Raw genomic sequence first — 14,326 nt, 5'->3', positions numbered from 1 at the left:
CATATGTCTTTGATACTCAGTAAAACTAGAAAGTGGCAAAAAAATTACTTTTTTTTGCCACTTTTTTTTATTACAGTAAAAAAGCACATTTACTCAAATTCTTTACACTACTGCCTTTTACTCCAGTATGTGCTATATATATATATATATATATATATATATATATTTCATCTGAAAACACATAATTTATCTTAAATTTTTTGTTATGTGCACCTTTGTAGGCCAAGTTTATAAGGCTAAAAGTAGAAATGGTACCTGCATAACTCGAAGACAAAACAAGAGAGAATGCTTAGTACCTTGGTATCTTTGTTTCTGAAGGTATACAGTGCAGGTTCATTTGCTATCACTCATGATCAACAATGTACCAGCAAACAATAGTGGTTCAAAAGAAAAGGGTGTGTGACAAATGTCCGGTAGGAGTGTTTAGGCAAGGTGTAAATCTCTCAGAGTCTTTTAGTTCAAGTGCGGTTTTGGGTATGCATTTGCCCTCAGACGCTAGCTTTCATTTCTGTTCAGGTCATCTTAGCTACAATCTAGACATGGCATGATCCCAGCCCATGCCATGAAGGAAAAAGTTTCGGTTTGGTTCCTTGCTTTGGACATTCTTGCGGCTTTGCTGTCCTTGCTTCTCTTCTTCTGGAACGTTGCAGCAAATGTGTGGGCCACGCTGTCCTTTTATTATGAGCAGAAATACCTCTTCATGGGAGTGTTTCTGTTTCTAATAATCAGTTCCTCGGTGCTTCTGCAGATCTTCAGCTGGCTCTGGTACTCTGATTCTTCTGAAAAGATTACCAGCAATATAGAGAGGTTTATGAAGGAACATGAATTACTTGGCCTGGTGCACATTTTGCAGCTTGGAGTCTTTCTCAGGTTTGTGTTTAGAGTATTTTTATGTAACAAAATCTGTTTTTTTTCTGCGTTAGTAAGGTTTTTTTAACATGTTATTTGGCAGAAAGTGCTGGAACAGGATTTGGAATGTGTACCAGCTGCACACTGCTAGCATAGTTTGTTTTTAGCTCAAGGGTAAGTCTGTGTATTAAGGCAGGCATATCTTGGGCTACAAAGTCAACTCTGACGAAACCTGTCTAGCATGCTACTCTCTTTCCAATGTCTTTACAAGCAGAAGAAAGCTGAACTTGAATATCTCTACAACAACATGCTCAAGGCAACGAGTAGCATGTAGTCAGGAAGCATACAGCATCATGACTATTATGTAAAGTTTATTGCAAATCTAGCATTAATTTGTACCGGAAGGGCTGATACAGACACCAACAATGGGCTGCTTGGGGCTACTTAATTAGCTTCTTACCTGTATGTAGAATTTACACATGCTTAGAATAATAACACTCAGCAGTATACATGCTTTACCTCAGGTCACCTTGCACCACACAATCATTTTTATACCATACTTTTGAACTTGTTTCTGCATAAGTTGCTTTACTTGACAATATTCACCCAGGCTAGTGATGATGTCTCAGCTGATGCCTGAGACATCTTCGGGATTCAAACTAACACCACTATGGGGGTACTTTATTTTATTGCATTATTGTTGTTGATTTATTTATTTTATTTATTTATTACACCCTGTAGGTGTTTAGGTATGTTGGAACTCTCAATCAGCCGCTTTAAAAAGAAGGACACATCCCAAAACCAGGACACTGAGAGTCTAAGCTACGACCTCAGCACTCTGGGTCTGTTCAAGGCGTTCTCTGAAAGTGCTCCACAGATCGTCCTCATGACAACAAACATCATCCAGATGGAAGACTGTCAGCCCTTCACAGGTCACAATCAAAATTTTCATTTGAAAGTTGATTTATTCACTTTTCATTGCTGAAGAATAATAATAATAATAATAATAATAATAATAATAATAATAGTAATAATAATAATGTATTATTCTCCTTTTTGCAGTTATCAAAATCCTCAGCTCGCTTTCCTCTCTCTCCTTCACTGTGTTATCCTACCATCGTACCATGTGTGCTTTCGTTCCTGAGAAATTGAGAATGGGATGGACTTCCTCGATAATTTACTTCCTGTGGAACCTGCTCCTGATTGGGCCTCGTGTGATGTGTGTGTCCCTCTTTGCCTCCACCCTGCCCTGCTATGTCCCAGCTCATTTCCTGTCCGTGTGGATGCTGCTGGTTATCTGGGTTTGGTGGCAGAACACAGACCTAATGAACAATAAAGATATGGAGTGGCTGAACCGAGCCACTGTAGGCCTCATCTGGTACTTCAGCTGGTTAAACGTAAATGGAAAGCATGGAAATAAAAATAATAGCGGCTGGACTAAATACAAAGGAACCATCTACAACATGGTTATAGGAATGGACATGATGCTGCTGTTGGGATTATATTGGTGGAGGAGATCTGTGGAATCTGCTCGTCTTAGTCCACTCCCTCTTAATCTCTACCTACTTCTTGCTATGTTAATGTTCATCTACATTATAGGAGTCCTACTGAAAATGTTTTATTACTGGAAATTTCATTCCAAACAGCCAGACTTATGGATAGATGAGAAAGATGAGGAGTTACAGATGAAACCACAGGTTCAGGGTTATGATATAGTGGATTCAAGTCAGAAGCCTGAATCTGCACTCACATTTTCCAGCCCGACTCAAAGAAGCATGGATGGCCTCCACAAGAGGATGAGATACATGGCTGTGAATTTCTACTGCTAATTCAAGTGACTTCTTTTCACAGACAAAATGTCCTTTTAAGTTGTATGTACAAAGTAATGAATTTCAGACTACTCTCATGCATGTGTGATGAAACCAACATTCATTTGGGTGACACCTGATCTGGGTGCTATCGTTAATAACACCCTTCTATAACTGTGTACTACATGGTCAAAAGGTGCAAGTATGAAATAACCAGGAAATTTATTGACGTTTATTTCAACAAGTTCACTAATGGAGACTTCTATAAAAAACTTCAGTTTGTGTCAATATATTGCATAGCAATTGTAGACCAAAAGCTAAAAGAGCAACATTGATTTTTTTGTCGTAGACGATCCCTTTCACCAAACATTACACGATTATACTCCGAAAACATGGAATAACAGTAAACGCAGCAATACTGAAAGAAGAAGTGAGAAAATATATTTAATAAAGGTTATTAAAGGTTTAAATATGTTTAATGAGATACTGAAACTTTCTTGTTATTGGTTTGGCTTCCAGAAGCGTTCTAAGAGAGGGCGCTGACCACTGCATCACGCTCTTGCAGCTGATCCATTCACGCAAACACACACACGATACCTTAAGTGTCTCATGCAATACATGTGCTCGGTCATGACATTCAGCTCCAACCACAGAGACACCGAGAGCTCAGATGAGTGGCATGTGTACATGTTGGTTGGCATATTTTCAAAAATCTGGAACAATAACAATAACAATAATAATAATACATGTATAATATGTGCTTTGTTTAGTGTATTTAATAAATATGAATCCATATGTACATTTCCTTGCAAAAGTATTGGGACGTCAAGGCCAGTTCATTGGTTTTTGTTACACTAAAGACATTTAGGTTTGAGATTAAAAGTTAAATATGGAACAAAAGATATCACAAATTGGTGTTTTTAGCTTTTTTGAAGAAGAAGACCAATTCGATGTCTGTTGCTCAGTACACTGTCTTTCTTTCATTTTCAGGACATTCCAAATTGATTATTGCCTTTTCCCATTGATTGTATAATAATACAATCTTCGAAATGGCTTACTCTTCTCCATAGACAGCTCTCTGGTCTTCATGTTGGTTTATCCGTTTAACAAGTGCAGTTTTTACAGATGAAACCAAGAGTAGGCATTCAATATCAGTCCATTGTTCCAATATTTCTAATTATTTGTGAAATGAGTAAAACAAAATGGGAAAAATGTTCTAAGGTGTCTAACATCTAGATATAAAATCATGCTTTACAAACCCAGAATTCCTATCTTGTCATATTTAGATCTTGTCTTCATATGTTTTCTATGTTAGGCAAAAACAAAAGGCTTTGACTGGTACATAAATCGCCCTACAGGACAGGAATGTTTTTAAATCCATGTATTATTAGCCTTTGGTTTGAATTCCAGTCAAAGCCAGTCAACACTGCAGCATAACAATATATCAGTGCCGTTAAATAAAATAAAACCTGTTGCTGCATCTGTCTTGACTTTTAGCATACAGACATGCCTGGGCATGAGCAGGACCTTTGAAAGAAAGATTGGAATTTTTTCCGGGTTTTCCGCTGTTCAATTTCAGAACAGAAATGCAAGAAATACGTATTTACACTCTGTAATATGTATCTCAATTTATATTCGCGTGGTTGTAAGTGTGTTTATCGTGTGCCGATTTGTGTGTCGATTTGTTTACAGTGTCATTTCCTTCCGGCATTCCATTTCCATTTCCATGTCATTCCCAGTCTGTGTACAGGGATCATGATTATGGCTGAGTGACGCAGCAGTGGGAAGCGTCTCGCACAAACCCGCAGCATACAGACAAAAACTGGATTCGATTTCATTTCAACACTTCAAAGCTGTAGCTTGGTTTTCCTCATAAACCATGGAGGAAGATTTATCTTTCAAGTTCGGGCCTTCAGATGTCATGTTTTCTCTGCTCTCGTTGATTTTTTCCTTGTAGACGTGGTGCTGGATCTGTGGGCCATAGACTGCCTGTATAAAGAAGAGAAATACTTCTCCATGGGATTGCTGATATGCCTTTTGGTCAGTTCTTCGGTTCTCCTGCAGATCTTCAGCTGGCTCTGGTACACCGATTCCTCCAGAATCCTGGAGACCAATGTAGAAAGATTCTTTAGCACACGTGGTTTACTACCTTTGGTGCACATCTGCCAATTTGGACTCTTCCTCAGGTTTGTTTTCTTTTTATATAGATAAAAAAATTATAATGTAAAAGTGATTCAAAGCTCTGTGTCTTCCATAAGATAACATAAATTATATATCTGAACTTTTATTCACTAGAGAGAGTTAAAGTAGTCAATACATTAGTGGGACGTTACACTATATATCTGTAAGTAACACCATGGGTTGATTGAGTGTCTGCACGGTGCCTAATGTCCTGCAATCTCCTCTAAAGGTTTGCAGCCACAATGGAGATCTCAACTTGTGGCTTCAAACAGAGAAACGTTTTCCCAAAAGGGGTCACCATATACATAAAGCATGATCTCAGCATGTTGCGTGTGTTTGAGGCGTTCTCCGAAAGCGCTCCACAGATCGTCCTGATGACCGCTCTCATCATAGAGATGAAGGAGATGCAGTCCTTCACAGGTCAGTCCAGAAAAAATAAAATTTTCCATTTTTTTTGGAAATATTGTAAATTCTATAAAGTATTTTTTATTTGTTTTCCCAGTCATTAAAATCCTCGGCTCTCTTTCCGCTCTTGCCTTTACCGTGTTATCCTACCATCGCAACATGCGTGTGTTTGTTTCTGAAAAGTTTAAGATGGGATGGACTTCCTCAGTAATCTACTTTCTGTGGAACTTGCTTCTGATTGGCCCACGTGTAGCATGTGTGTCGCTCTTTGCCTCTATGTTGCCCTGCTATGTCCCAGCTCACTTCCTGTCCCTGTGGATGCTGTTTTTCCTCTGGGCCTGGTGGCAGAACACAGACTTCATGGACACTAAATCTGGAGAATGGCTGTACCGAGCCACTGTAGGCATCATCTGGTACTTCAGCTGGTTTAATGTAACAAGTGGAAATATTAAAAGCAAAGGAATTATCTACCATGTGGTTATGGTGATGGACATGATGATGCTGCTGGGTTTATGGTGGTGGAGGAGATCTTTGGAAAAAGCTAGTCTTAGTCCACTACCTATTAATCCTTACCTACTTATTGCAATGTTGACGTTCATCTACATTATAGGAATCCTACTGAAACTGGTTTATTACTGGAAACTTCATCCCAAGAAACCAGTTTTACAGATCGATAGGAAAGATCAGGAGCCACATCTGAAACTAAAACGTGATGAAGAATGTATTAGTATTCTAAAGACAGACTTGGGTGAGACTCATAAAGCTGAACCTGAATGCACAGTTTTATCTCAAACTCCAAACACTGGACTCCACAAAAGGATAAGAATCATGGCTAGGAATTTCTACTGCTAACCTGGATCTGAGTTCAGGAAACTGTCCAGAATGTAAATTAAATTTCCAATACTGTCCCAATAAAAGTCAATACTGCTGTACTGGATACTGCTGTACTGGACTGCTGTTTAAATCCAGGATTCATTTTGAAATGTTGGAAATGCCAGTGTAGACACTTCCTATATTTTTCTCGAATGAGAACTGTGTGAATCGTATCACTTCCCTGTTTTGCTGTATGGCCTGGTTTCCCATGAATCATTCATTAAAACACCTTTACATATGATGTGTGATGTCACGTAGTACAAAATAAGAACTGCTTTCATTTTGTGTTTTCGAAAGCCCTTCTTGATTTCTATGATTAACTTCCAAGCTTATGCTATGGAGGAAGGGTTTCCTTTAAATTTTTTGCAGTCAGCTGTACGATTTTCTGTGCTGTCTCTGCTGCTGTTTCTCGTGGACATTGCGCTGGACCTGTGGGCTATAGTGTCCTTTTATGAAGAGCAGAAATACTTCTCCATGGGATTGTTGGTATGCATTTTGCTCAGTTCCTCAGTTCTCCTGCAGATCTATAGCTGGATCTGGTACACTGATTCTTCCAAAAACATAAAGACTAATGTTGAGGAATTCATCAGCAGACCCTGGTTAATGAATATAGTGCACATCTTCCAGCTTGGAGTCTTCACCAGGTTTGTGCTTTTGCTTTCTTTTTATATAGCAAAAAATATTAGTGGAAAGAAGTGGGAGAAATGAATTAAACAGAAATATAAAAAGATTAAAGGCTTTGCTTCCAGTATCAGGATCTATTTGAGTTCATATTGAGTCCAGTATATTTTTCTGAATTTCTTGAGGTTACATTTCTATTTTGAAATGTAAAAGAAATAGAATTTTGTAGATTTATAATAGAATAATTCCTAAAAATCTGACTTTTTTCAGGTCTCAGGTAGAGCTGTCAAAAATAACGCATTAACGCAAATGAATTTTAAGGACACTAAAAAAATATATAAATAAAAGAGGTGAAATTAAAACCTTCAACGCAACACACGTTTATTCACATTGTAATTGCTTTACTCAGATATTAAAATATAATAAACTCCAGGAAAAAAAAGGATCTTTAATCACTAAACATTTGTTTTACTGATGCGGCAAGTCTCAAATCAAGCACCAAAATCCGCCATGATGCGCACATCCGACAATTTAAACCATCCGTGTGAAAACAAAGCAAAAGTTCCATTTCCAAAAACTTCAAAACATTTTTTGAAAGAATATTCAAAGAATATTTTGTTTTTATGCTCTTATGTTGAGTTTGGTTTTACTAATAGTAAACATACATTTGCATTAAGCATTAATATTTGTCCATGCCCATTAGAGTAGTAAAAACTTGAATGTGTGATTAAATTGCAATTAATCATGAGTTAACTCATGACCATCATTTGATTAATCGTGTTTAAATATTTTAATCTATTGACAGTTTCAGGTATTATATTTTTGTATAATCAGAATGAACAATGAAGTGAAGTTACGTATTAATATTAGTGTTGGCAACTTAATCCAAATAGCCATGAAAGTGTCCTTTTAACAAATTTTCCCTGAATTGGGGTCCAACGTGGAAAACACACTCGGAATAGTTTAGCCATGTACTGTAGTAAAAAAAAATATCATTATTGGGGTGAAGGAGGTCAGGGCTCTGTTTCACTCCAATGTTCCTACAAACAACCACATTTGTGTATAGGAGCATCATCAGATTTAAGGTCTTAAGGAAACTGTAGTAATATAGAGAATTCTAGACATTCTGTAAATGTGTCCAGATACTCATGTTTAAAATTAAAACTAAAGTAACGAGTCTGTTTGGAAAATGTATGAAGTAGAAAGTACAGATATTTGTGTAAAAATATAATGAGTGAAAGTAAAAAGTTCAAAAAAGAAATAGTGAAGTAAAATACTGATACCAGCAAAAATCAATAACGAAGTATTTTCACTTCATTACTTCCCACCTCTGGTGATGTCAAATCAGTTTCAGGAGAATATCTGCATAATGTTGCTCATATACTGCAATTTCTTTTCACCCGAAGGTTTGCAGCCGTAATAGAGATATCAAGTAACAGGTGTAAATTGGGTGAACCTTTAAAAAAACGACTTTCCGTGTACCTGAATCAAGACCTCAGCATGCTGCGTCTGTTCGAGGCATTCTCCGAAAGCGCTCCACAGCTCGTCCTGATGGTGACGCTCATCATGGAGATGCCAGAACTGCATTTCTTCACAGGTGAGACCAGGACAAAAAGAAATATTTGTCATTCAGTCTCTGAATTTTATGATAATATTTGTTTTTCTGTTTTCAGTCATTAAAATCTTCGCCTCTCTTTCCTCGATCTCCATCACCATGTTGTCCTACCATTGCTTCATGCTTTCATTCCTTTTCGAGAAGTTTAAGATGGGATGGATTTCCTCAATCATCTATTTCCTGTGGAACCTGCTTCTGATTGGTTCTCGTATAGTATGTGTGTCCCTCTTTGCTTCCGTCCTGCCCTGCTACATTGCTGCTCACTTCCTGTCCCTGTGGATGCTGCTTTTCTCTGGGCCTGGTGGCAGAACACAGACTTCATGGACTCTAAATCTGGAGAATGGCTGTACCGAGCCACTGTAGGCATCATCTGGTACTTCAGCTGGTTTAATGTAACAAGTGGAAATACAGGACGCATAGGAATTATCTACCATTTAGTTATGGTGATGGACATGATGCTGTTGGTGGGATTATGGTGGTGGAGGATAACTGTGGAATCAGCTCATCTTAGTCCACTACCTTTTAATCCTTACATAGTTATTGCTTTGTTAATGTTCAGCTACATTATAGGAATCCTACTGAAATTAGTTTATCACTGGAAACTTCATCCCAAACCAAATGAATTACAGTTGTGTGAGAAAGAAGAGGAATATATCCTCACAGATTCAGTCCTAACACAACGAAAAAGAAACTTTCTAATTAATTACTGCAAATTTCTTCCTAAACAATCAGACTTACACATCCAGGTAGATGTACAAGATGATAAGCCAGAGACTAAAGCAAAATCAATGCTATGTACTGGAGGTACTGAAGAGACGGACTCAACTGAGATGCGGGAACCGACACCTGCATTCCTACTTGAACCCGAAGTTACTGTTACAGCTCCGACCCAAAGGATCGGGTCGTTGGGTGCCTACAAACGGATGAAAAACATGACCATGAATTTTTACTGCTAATCCTGATTTTATATCAGCAAAAGATCTTGAGTATTTTCTTCCCAGCATTATATTTTTAATAAAGAAACTTGTAAATAAAATGTGTACTGCATGTACATTTACACGTTAATCTACAGACTCAATGGTTGCATAGAAATAGAATATTATTTCGCAACGTTTTTACCTCATTACAATGCACTTTAATGTGCAGTTCTCAGATTCCCATCTGACTGCACGAGTGTAAACAGTGTATCAGTGTATTTTTTTATTTATTTAAATAATTTTACCCTTTTTCTCATTTTGCCTTTTTTTTTATTTTATCTAGCTTTAATATTCTTCTATATGTTGTTGATTGTACTTTGTTGTATATCTGTGAACTGGAAATCAATAAATCAATCAGTCAATCCATACATCCATCCATTCACTTTGAGTATGGTCATGATCCTGCTGCTGTGTTTATGGTGGTGGTGGTGGTGGAGATCTGTGGAATCAGCTCTTCTTAGTCCACTACCTAATTATCCTTACATACTTACTGTAATGTTGTTCATCTACCTACTAAAACTGGTTTATTACTGGACATTTCATTTCAAGAAACCAGTTTTACAGATCAGGAAGATCAGAAATATCAAGATCCCAAGATGAAACTAGAATGTTATGAAGAATGTATTACTATTCTAATGGTAGTCTCGGGTGAGTCCCCTGAACCTGAGCTCACAGTTTTAGCTTCAATTTAAAACACTGTACCTGAAATACACAAAAGGGTAAAAAAACATGGCTGGGAATTTCTACTGCTAACCTGCATCTGAATTCAGGAAACTGTGCAGAATATAAATGAAATATGCCACTATTACTGTTTGACCCATATGTGTCACTTTCTGTACTTTTATCTAGACTGTGTAACAGGTGCAATGTTTACTTCCCTAGTTCCTTGTAAAGCCTGCCAATAAATCATGCTCCATGACATATTTACATGGTGTTACGTAAAGAGGGAGGCCTCTTAGCCAATAGTAGAATATTACAACTGCTTTTATTTTGTGCTTCAGGCTGGGTTTGGTTTCAGAAAGAAAACGTCCGAGCTTATGCGATGGAAGAAGGTTTCCCTTTCCATTTTTTGTGGTCAGATGTCATATTTTCTGTGCTGTCTCTGCTTCTGTTCCTCGTGGACATTGCACTGGACGTGTGGGCTATCGTGTCCCTTTATGAAGAGCAGAAATACTTCTCCATGGGTTTGTTAATATGCATTTTACTCAGTTCCTCAGTTCTACTACAGATCTTCAGCTGGCTCTGGTACACAGATTCTTCCAAAAACCTGGAGACTAATGTCGAGAAATTCATCAGTAGACACGGTTTAATGAATATAGTGCACATCTTTCAGCTCGGAGTCTTCGTCAGGTTTGTGCTTTTTCTTTTGTTTTATAGAACCGAGATAAATTAACGGAAAGTAGAAAGAGAAATGACAAACAGAAATTGAAAAAAGATAAAACGCTTTGGTTCCAGTCATAGGATCTGTTAGAGCAGCTAGTGGAAGTCAATATTGAGTCTAATATATATCTCTGAATTTCTTGAGGTCCACCCTTAAATTTGTGTGCTATTAGAAGAGTTACCAGCGGAGTGAAATGTCAGATTTTAACTGAGAAATATATATATATATATATATATATATATATATATATATATATATATATATATATATATATAATTAATTATAAGTCCATATTTTATTCACAATACAACAAACATTAAATGTTTCAATTGAGAAAATGTAGTATTTTAAGGAAAATATTTGGTCATTTTTTATTTGATGGCTGGAACATGTTTTAAAAAGGTTGGGTGCAGCATTAAAGTGTTAGGTGTGTTATTAAAATGTTACATTTGGAGAAACATTTTGCAACTGTAGCACCTATGGCACTGATCCAATGGCAGGAAAGAAAAGACGCTAACCTCTACCTAAGTTCGAGAAGAAGTAAGTAAGACCAATTCACCAGAGGAGCTCATGCAAACATTTTCATTGCCTCCTTAACAACAGTGCATAATAGATGCACCATAAACAATATTCACACAAAATGTATACAAAACTACAATATAGTGTATTCTAGACATTCTCTACGATAATGTGCTTTGTGTCAACTTGTGTTTTTTTTTTCACTGAAGGTTTGCAGCCGTAATGGAGATCTCAATTACCAGCATTAAACATGGTGAACTTTTAAAAGAAGGAATTGCCGTGTACCTGAATCACGACCTCAGCATGCTGCGTCTTTTCGAGGCATTCTCTGAAAACTCCCCACAGCTCATCCTGATGATGGCACTCATCATAGAGATGCCAGAACTGCATTTTTTCACAGGTCAGACCAGTACAAAAAACTCTGCCATTCAGTCTCTGGACATGTTATAATATTTTTTTCTTTCTATTTCCAGTCATCAAAATCCTTGCCTCTCTTTCCTCACTCTCCTTTACCGTGTTATCCTTCCATCGCAACATGCGTGCGCTTGTCCCTCAGAAGTTTAGGATGGGATGGACTTCCTCAGTAATCTACTTCTTATGGAACTTGCTTCTGATTGGCCCACGTGTAGTATGTGTGTCTCTCTTTGCTTCCGTCCTGCCCTGCTACATTGCTGCTCACTTCCTGTCCCTGTGGATGCTGCTTTTCCTCTGGGCCTGGTGGCAGAACACAGACTTCATGGACTCTAAATCTGGAGAATGGCTGTACCGAGCCACTGTAGCCCTCATCTGGTACTTCAGCTGGTTTAATGTAACAAGTGGAAATACAAAACACAAAGGAATCATCTACCATGTGGTTATGGTGATGGACATGATGCTGCTGCTGGGATTGTTTTGGTGGAGAAGATCTGTGGAATCAGCTGGTCTTAGTCCACTACCTATTAATCCTTACCTACTTATTGCTCTGTTAATGTCCAGTTACATTTTAGGAATCCTATTGAGACTAGTTTATTACTGGAAATTTCATCCCAAACAACGGGAATTACAGTTGCATGAGAAAGAAAAGGAGCCACAGTTAAATACATTTCTTCCTAAAGAAACAGAAGTGCGGGTCGAGCTAGAATTAGATGATGAAATTCTACAATATGGTGCATGGAAAATGATACATAGTTTAGATCCTATATACTGTAATTTAGCGATGGACTCAGTGATTGAGACAGAGGAACCTAAATCTCAAATTAAAATTTTTACTGTTACACCACCAATCCAAAGGGATTTAACAGGGGTCCAAAAACGAATGAAAAACATGGCTGTGAATTTTTACTGCTGATGCAGATGAGTATTTTATTCCCAACATTATATTTCATTATATTTTTTCTACGTAAACGTGTGTAAATAAAATGTATGTTTTATGTATGCACATTTTATTCTGGTGGTATGGGAGTGCCTGGAATGGGCAGCTTGCACATTTGGAAAGAGTTTATCAATGTGAAACGGTATACAGTGGTCCCCTGGAACTCCTAATCCACAAATTTTGGACGCACCCCCCCTGCAGCCCCTATGGTACCTTAGTGAGTTCATCTAGACATAACACCAGTAAGTTGGTTCCTTTTTGATGCCATACTCAACAGAAAATATGAAGTAATGGACATAGTTTTTTTTATCACTTAAAATTAATAATGAAATAATTTTCCGAATTTTCCGAGCTGCAAGTTCCGAAACACGATTTAATCAGGGGTTGACTGTATTCAGGTTTTAGAGCAACAAATTTCTTTTTCAGGGAAATCCTGGTATATTTGAGTAAAACAACGCTAACTGCATACTACATCTGTTACAGTAGCATAACTTCATTGTAGCAGAATCTGGGTGCTTTTTTATTATTATTTTGTGACTAAAATAAGGATTTTTGTTATTTGCTAATCATTACATCATATATATATATATATATATATATATATATATATATATATATATATATATATATATATATATATATATATATTTTAACACACACACACAAACTTAATATATTTGTATACATTTCTTTATACAAAAATATTTTCATCTATTGACAGCAATTGCTATATAGGTTTAGATTTTTTACATTGTGCTACTTAAATTTTTTTTATAAGCATTATTAAGAAAACAATTTGGCCCTTTTTTTTGTTTTTACTTTAAATTGTTCAAACAAAATGGTTTAATGGTTTCTTCACATTGCCATGGTTATACAATAACATATATGTAAATATATGTAATAAAAATTATATTTGGTAAAATGATTAAAGGCTAAGCATTAAAACCACACTTTTATCTTTTTAATGAAGAATAATTTTTTTTTTTACATTTTCACACCACACTCTTAGTAGGAGTTTTGAAACTGTTTTATTTATGCTGCCACAAATAGTATTATAACACACAGGAAAACTTGCCTGGGCCAAAAAACAACAAAAACAGTATTCTGGTCACCCAAAAAATATATATAATTAAAGGAGTAAAATATGAATAAACTATATCCTATGAAACATGGTCAATTCACATCAGCATCAGAGTACTAGCCAAACAAATCATTCATACCCAAACATCCTCCACACACACACACACACACACACACACACACTCACAACGTATAATTATAATAACTGGGATAAATGATTTGTCATAGCTGCTTTATCAGAAGTCGAGGCTCAAATATAATCACAAAAATAATTATAATGCATGGCAGAAGATGAAACAGATAAAGTGATGAGATCGTCACTTTTGCTATACTTGAAAGCAAACTTTTTTTGGAATTAAAGGGTTCGAGTGTAAAGAGCTTTTTTTGTTTTTTTTTAATCGAAGCGGTTCATCTCTGGATCCGTGATTGTCCTTGCATTTTAAGTCTCAGAGTGATCACCGGAGGACAGCAAGCAAACACGAGGACACGAAAATGTAGAAAAACCGATTCGCATTTATATATCCGGAACATATTCACCGTAAATTGAAGTAGGCGCGATTTCCTTCGGGGGGGCGCCGTGATGACGATAAAGTCATGAGCGCTAAACTGAGCCTCAGAATCAAGTAAAAACTCATACACACAAAAACAAAAGCACGAAATACATCT

General features: G+C 36.9%; 4 protein-coding genes across 4 annotated transcripts; all 4 read left to right on the top strand.

The window, feature by feature from the left end:
- The first annotated feature begins 433 nt into the window (after positions 1 to 433).
- On the top strand, positions 434 to 3,391 carry LOC124382090 (XK-related protein 8-like). The gene is made up of 3 exons (XM_046844197.1): positions 434 to 870; positions 1,591 to 1,781; positions 1,912 to 3,391. Exons 1-3 carry the CDS (start codon positions 545 to 547, stop codon positions 2,676 to 2,678), a joined length of 1,284 nt encoding a protein of 427 aa, XP_046700153.1. The 5' UTR covers positions 434 to 544; the 3' UTR covers positions 2,679 to 3,391.
- A 94-nt stretch (positions 3,392 to 3,485) lies between these two features.
- On the top strand, positions 3,486 to 6,095 carry LOC124381753 (XK-related protein 8-like). Its single transcript, XM_046843599.1, has 3 exons — positions 3,486 to 4,843; positions 5,068 to 5,258; positions 5,341 to 6,095. Exons 1-3 carry the CDS (start codon positions 4,674 to 4,676, stop codon positions 6,093 to 6,095), a joined length of 1,116 nt encoding a protein of 371 aa, XP_046699555.1. The 5' UTR covers positions 3,486 to 4,673.
- Positions 6,096 to 6,428: 333 nt separating this feature from the next.
- LOC124381754 (XK-related protein 8-like) lies at positions 6,429 to 8,850 on the top strand. Its single transcript, XM_046843600.1, has 3 exons — positions 6,429 to 6,760; positions 8,144 to 8,334; positions 8,411 to 8,850. Exons 1-3 carry the CDS (start codon positions 6,429 to 6,431, stop codon positions 8,713 to 8,715), a joined length of 828 nt encoding a protein of 275 aa, XP_046699556.1. The 3' UTR covers positions 8,716 to 8,850.
- A 1,443-nt stretch (positions 8,851 to 10,293) lies between these two features.
- Positions 10,294 to 13,166, top strand: LOC124381926 (XK-related protein 8-like). The gene is made up of 3 exons (XM_046843880.1): positions 10,294 to 10,679; positions 11,439 to 11,629; positions 11,703 to 13,166. Exons 1-3 carry the CDS (start codon positions 10,372 to 10,374, stop codon positions 12,554 to 12,556), a joined length of 1,353 nt encoding a protein of 450 aa, XP_046699836.1. The 5' UTR covers positions 10,294 to 10,371; the 3' UTR covers positions 12,557 to 13,166.
- Positions 13,167 to 14,326: the final 1,160 nt, after the last annotated feature.

This window comes from Silurus meridionalis, chromosome 29 (assembly GCF_014805685.1).
Source record: "Silurus meridionalis isolate SWU-2019-XX chromosome 29, ASM1480568v1, whole genome shotgun sequence".
Classification (NCBI taxonomy): domain Eukaryota; kingdom Metazoa; phylum Chordata; class Actinopteri; order Siluriformes; family Siluridae; genus Silurus; species Silurus meridionalis.
Note: the sequence above shows the minus strand (reverse complement) of the source record. Positions and strands in the feature narration are given on the sequence as shown.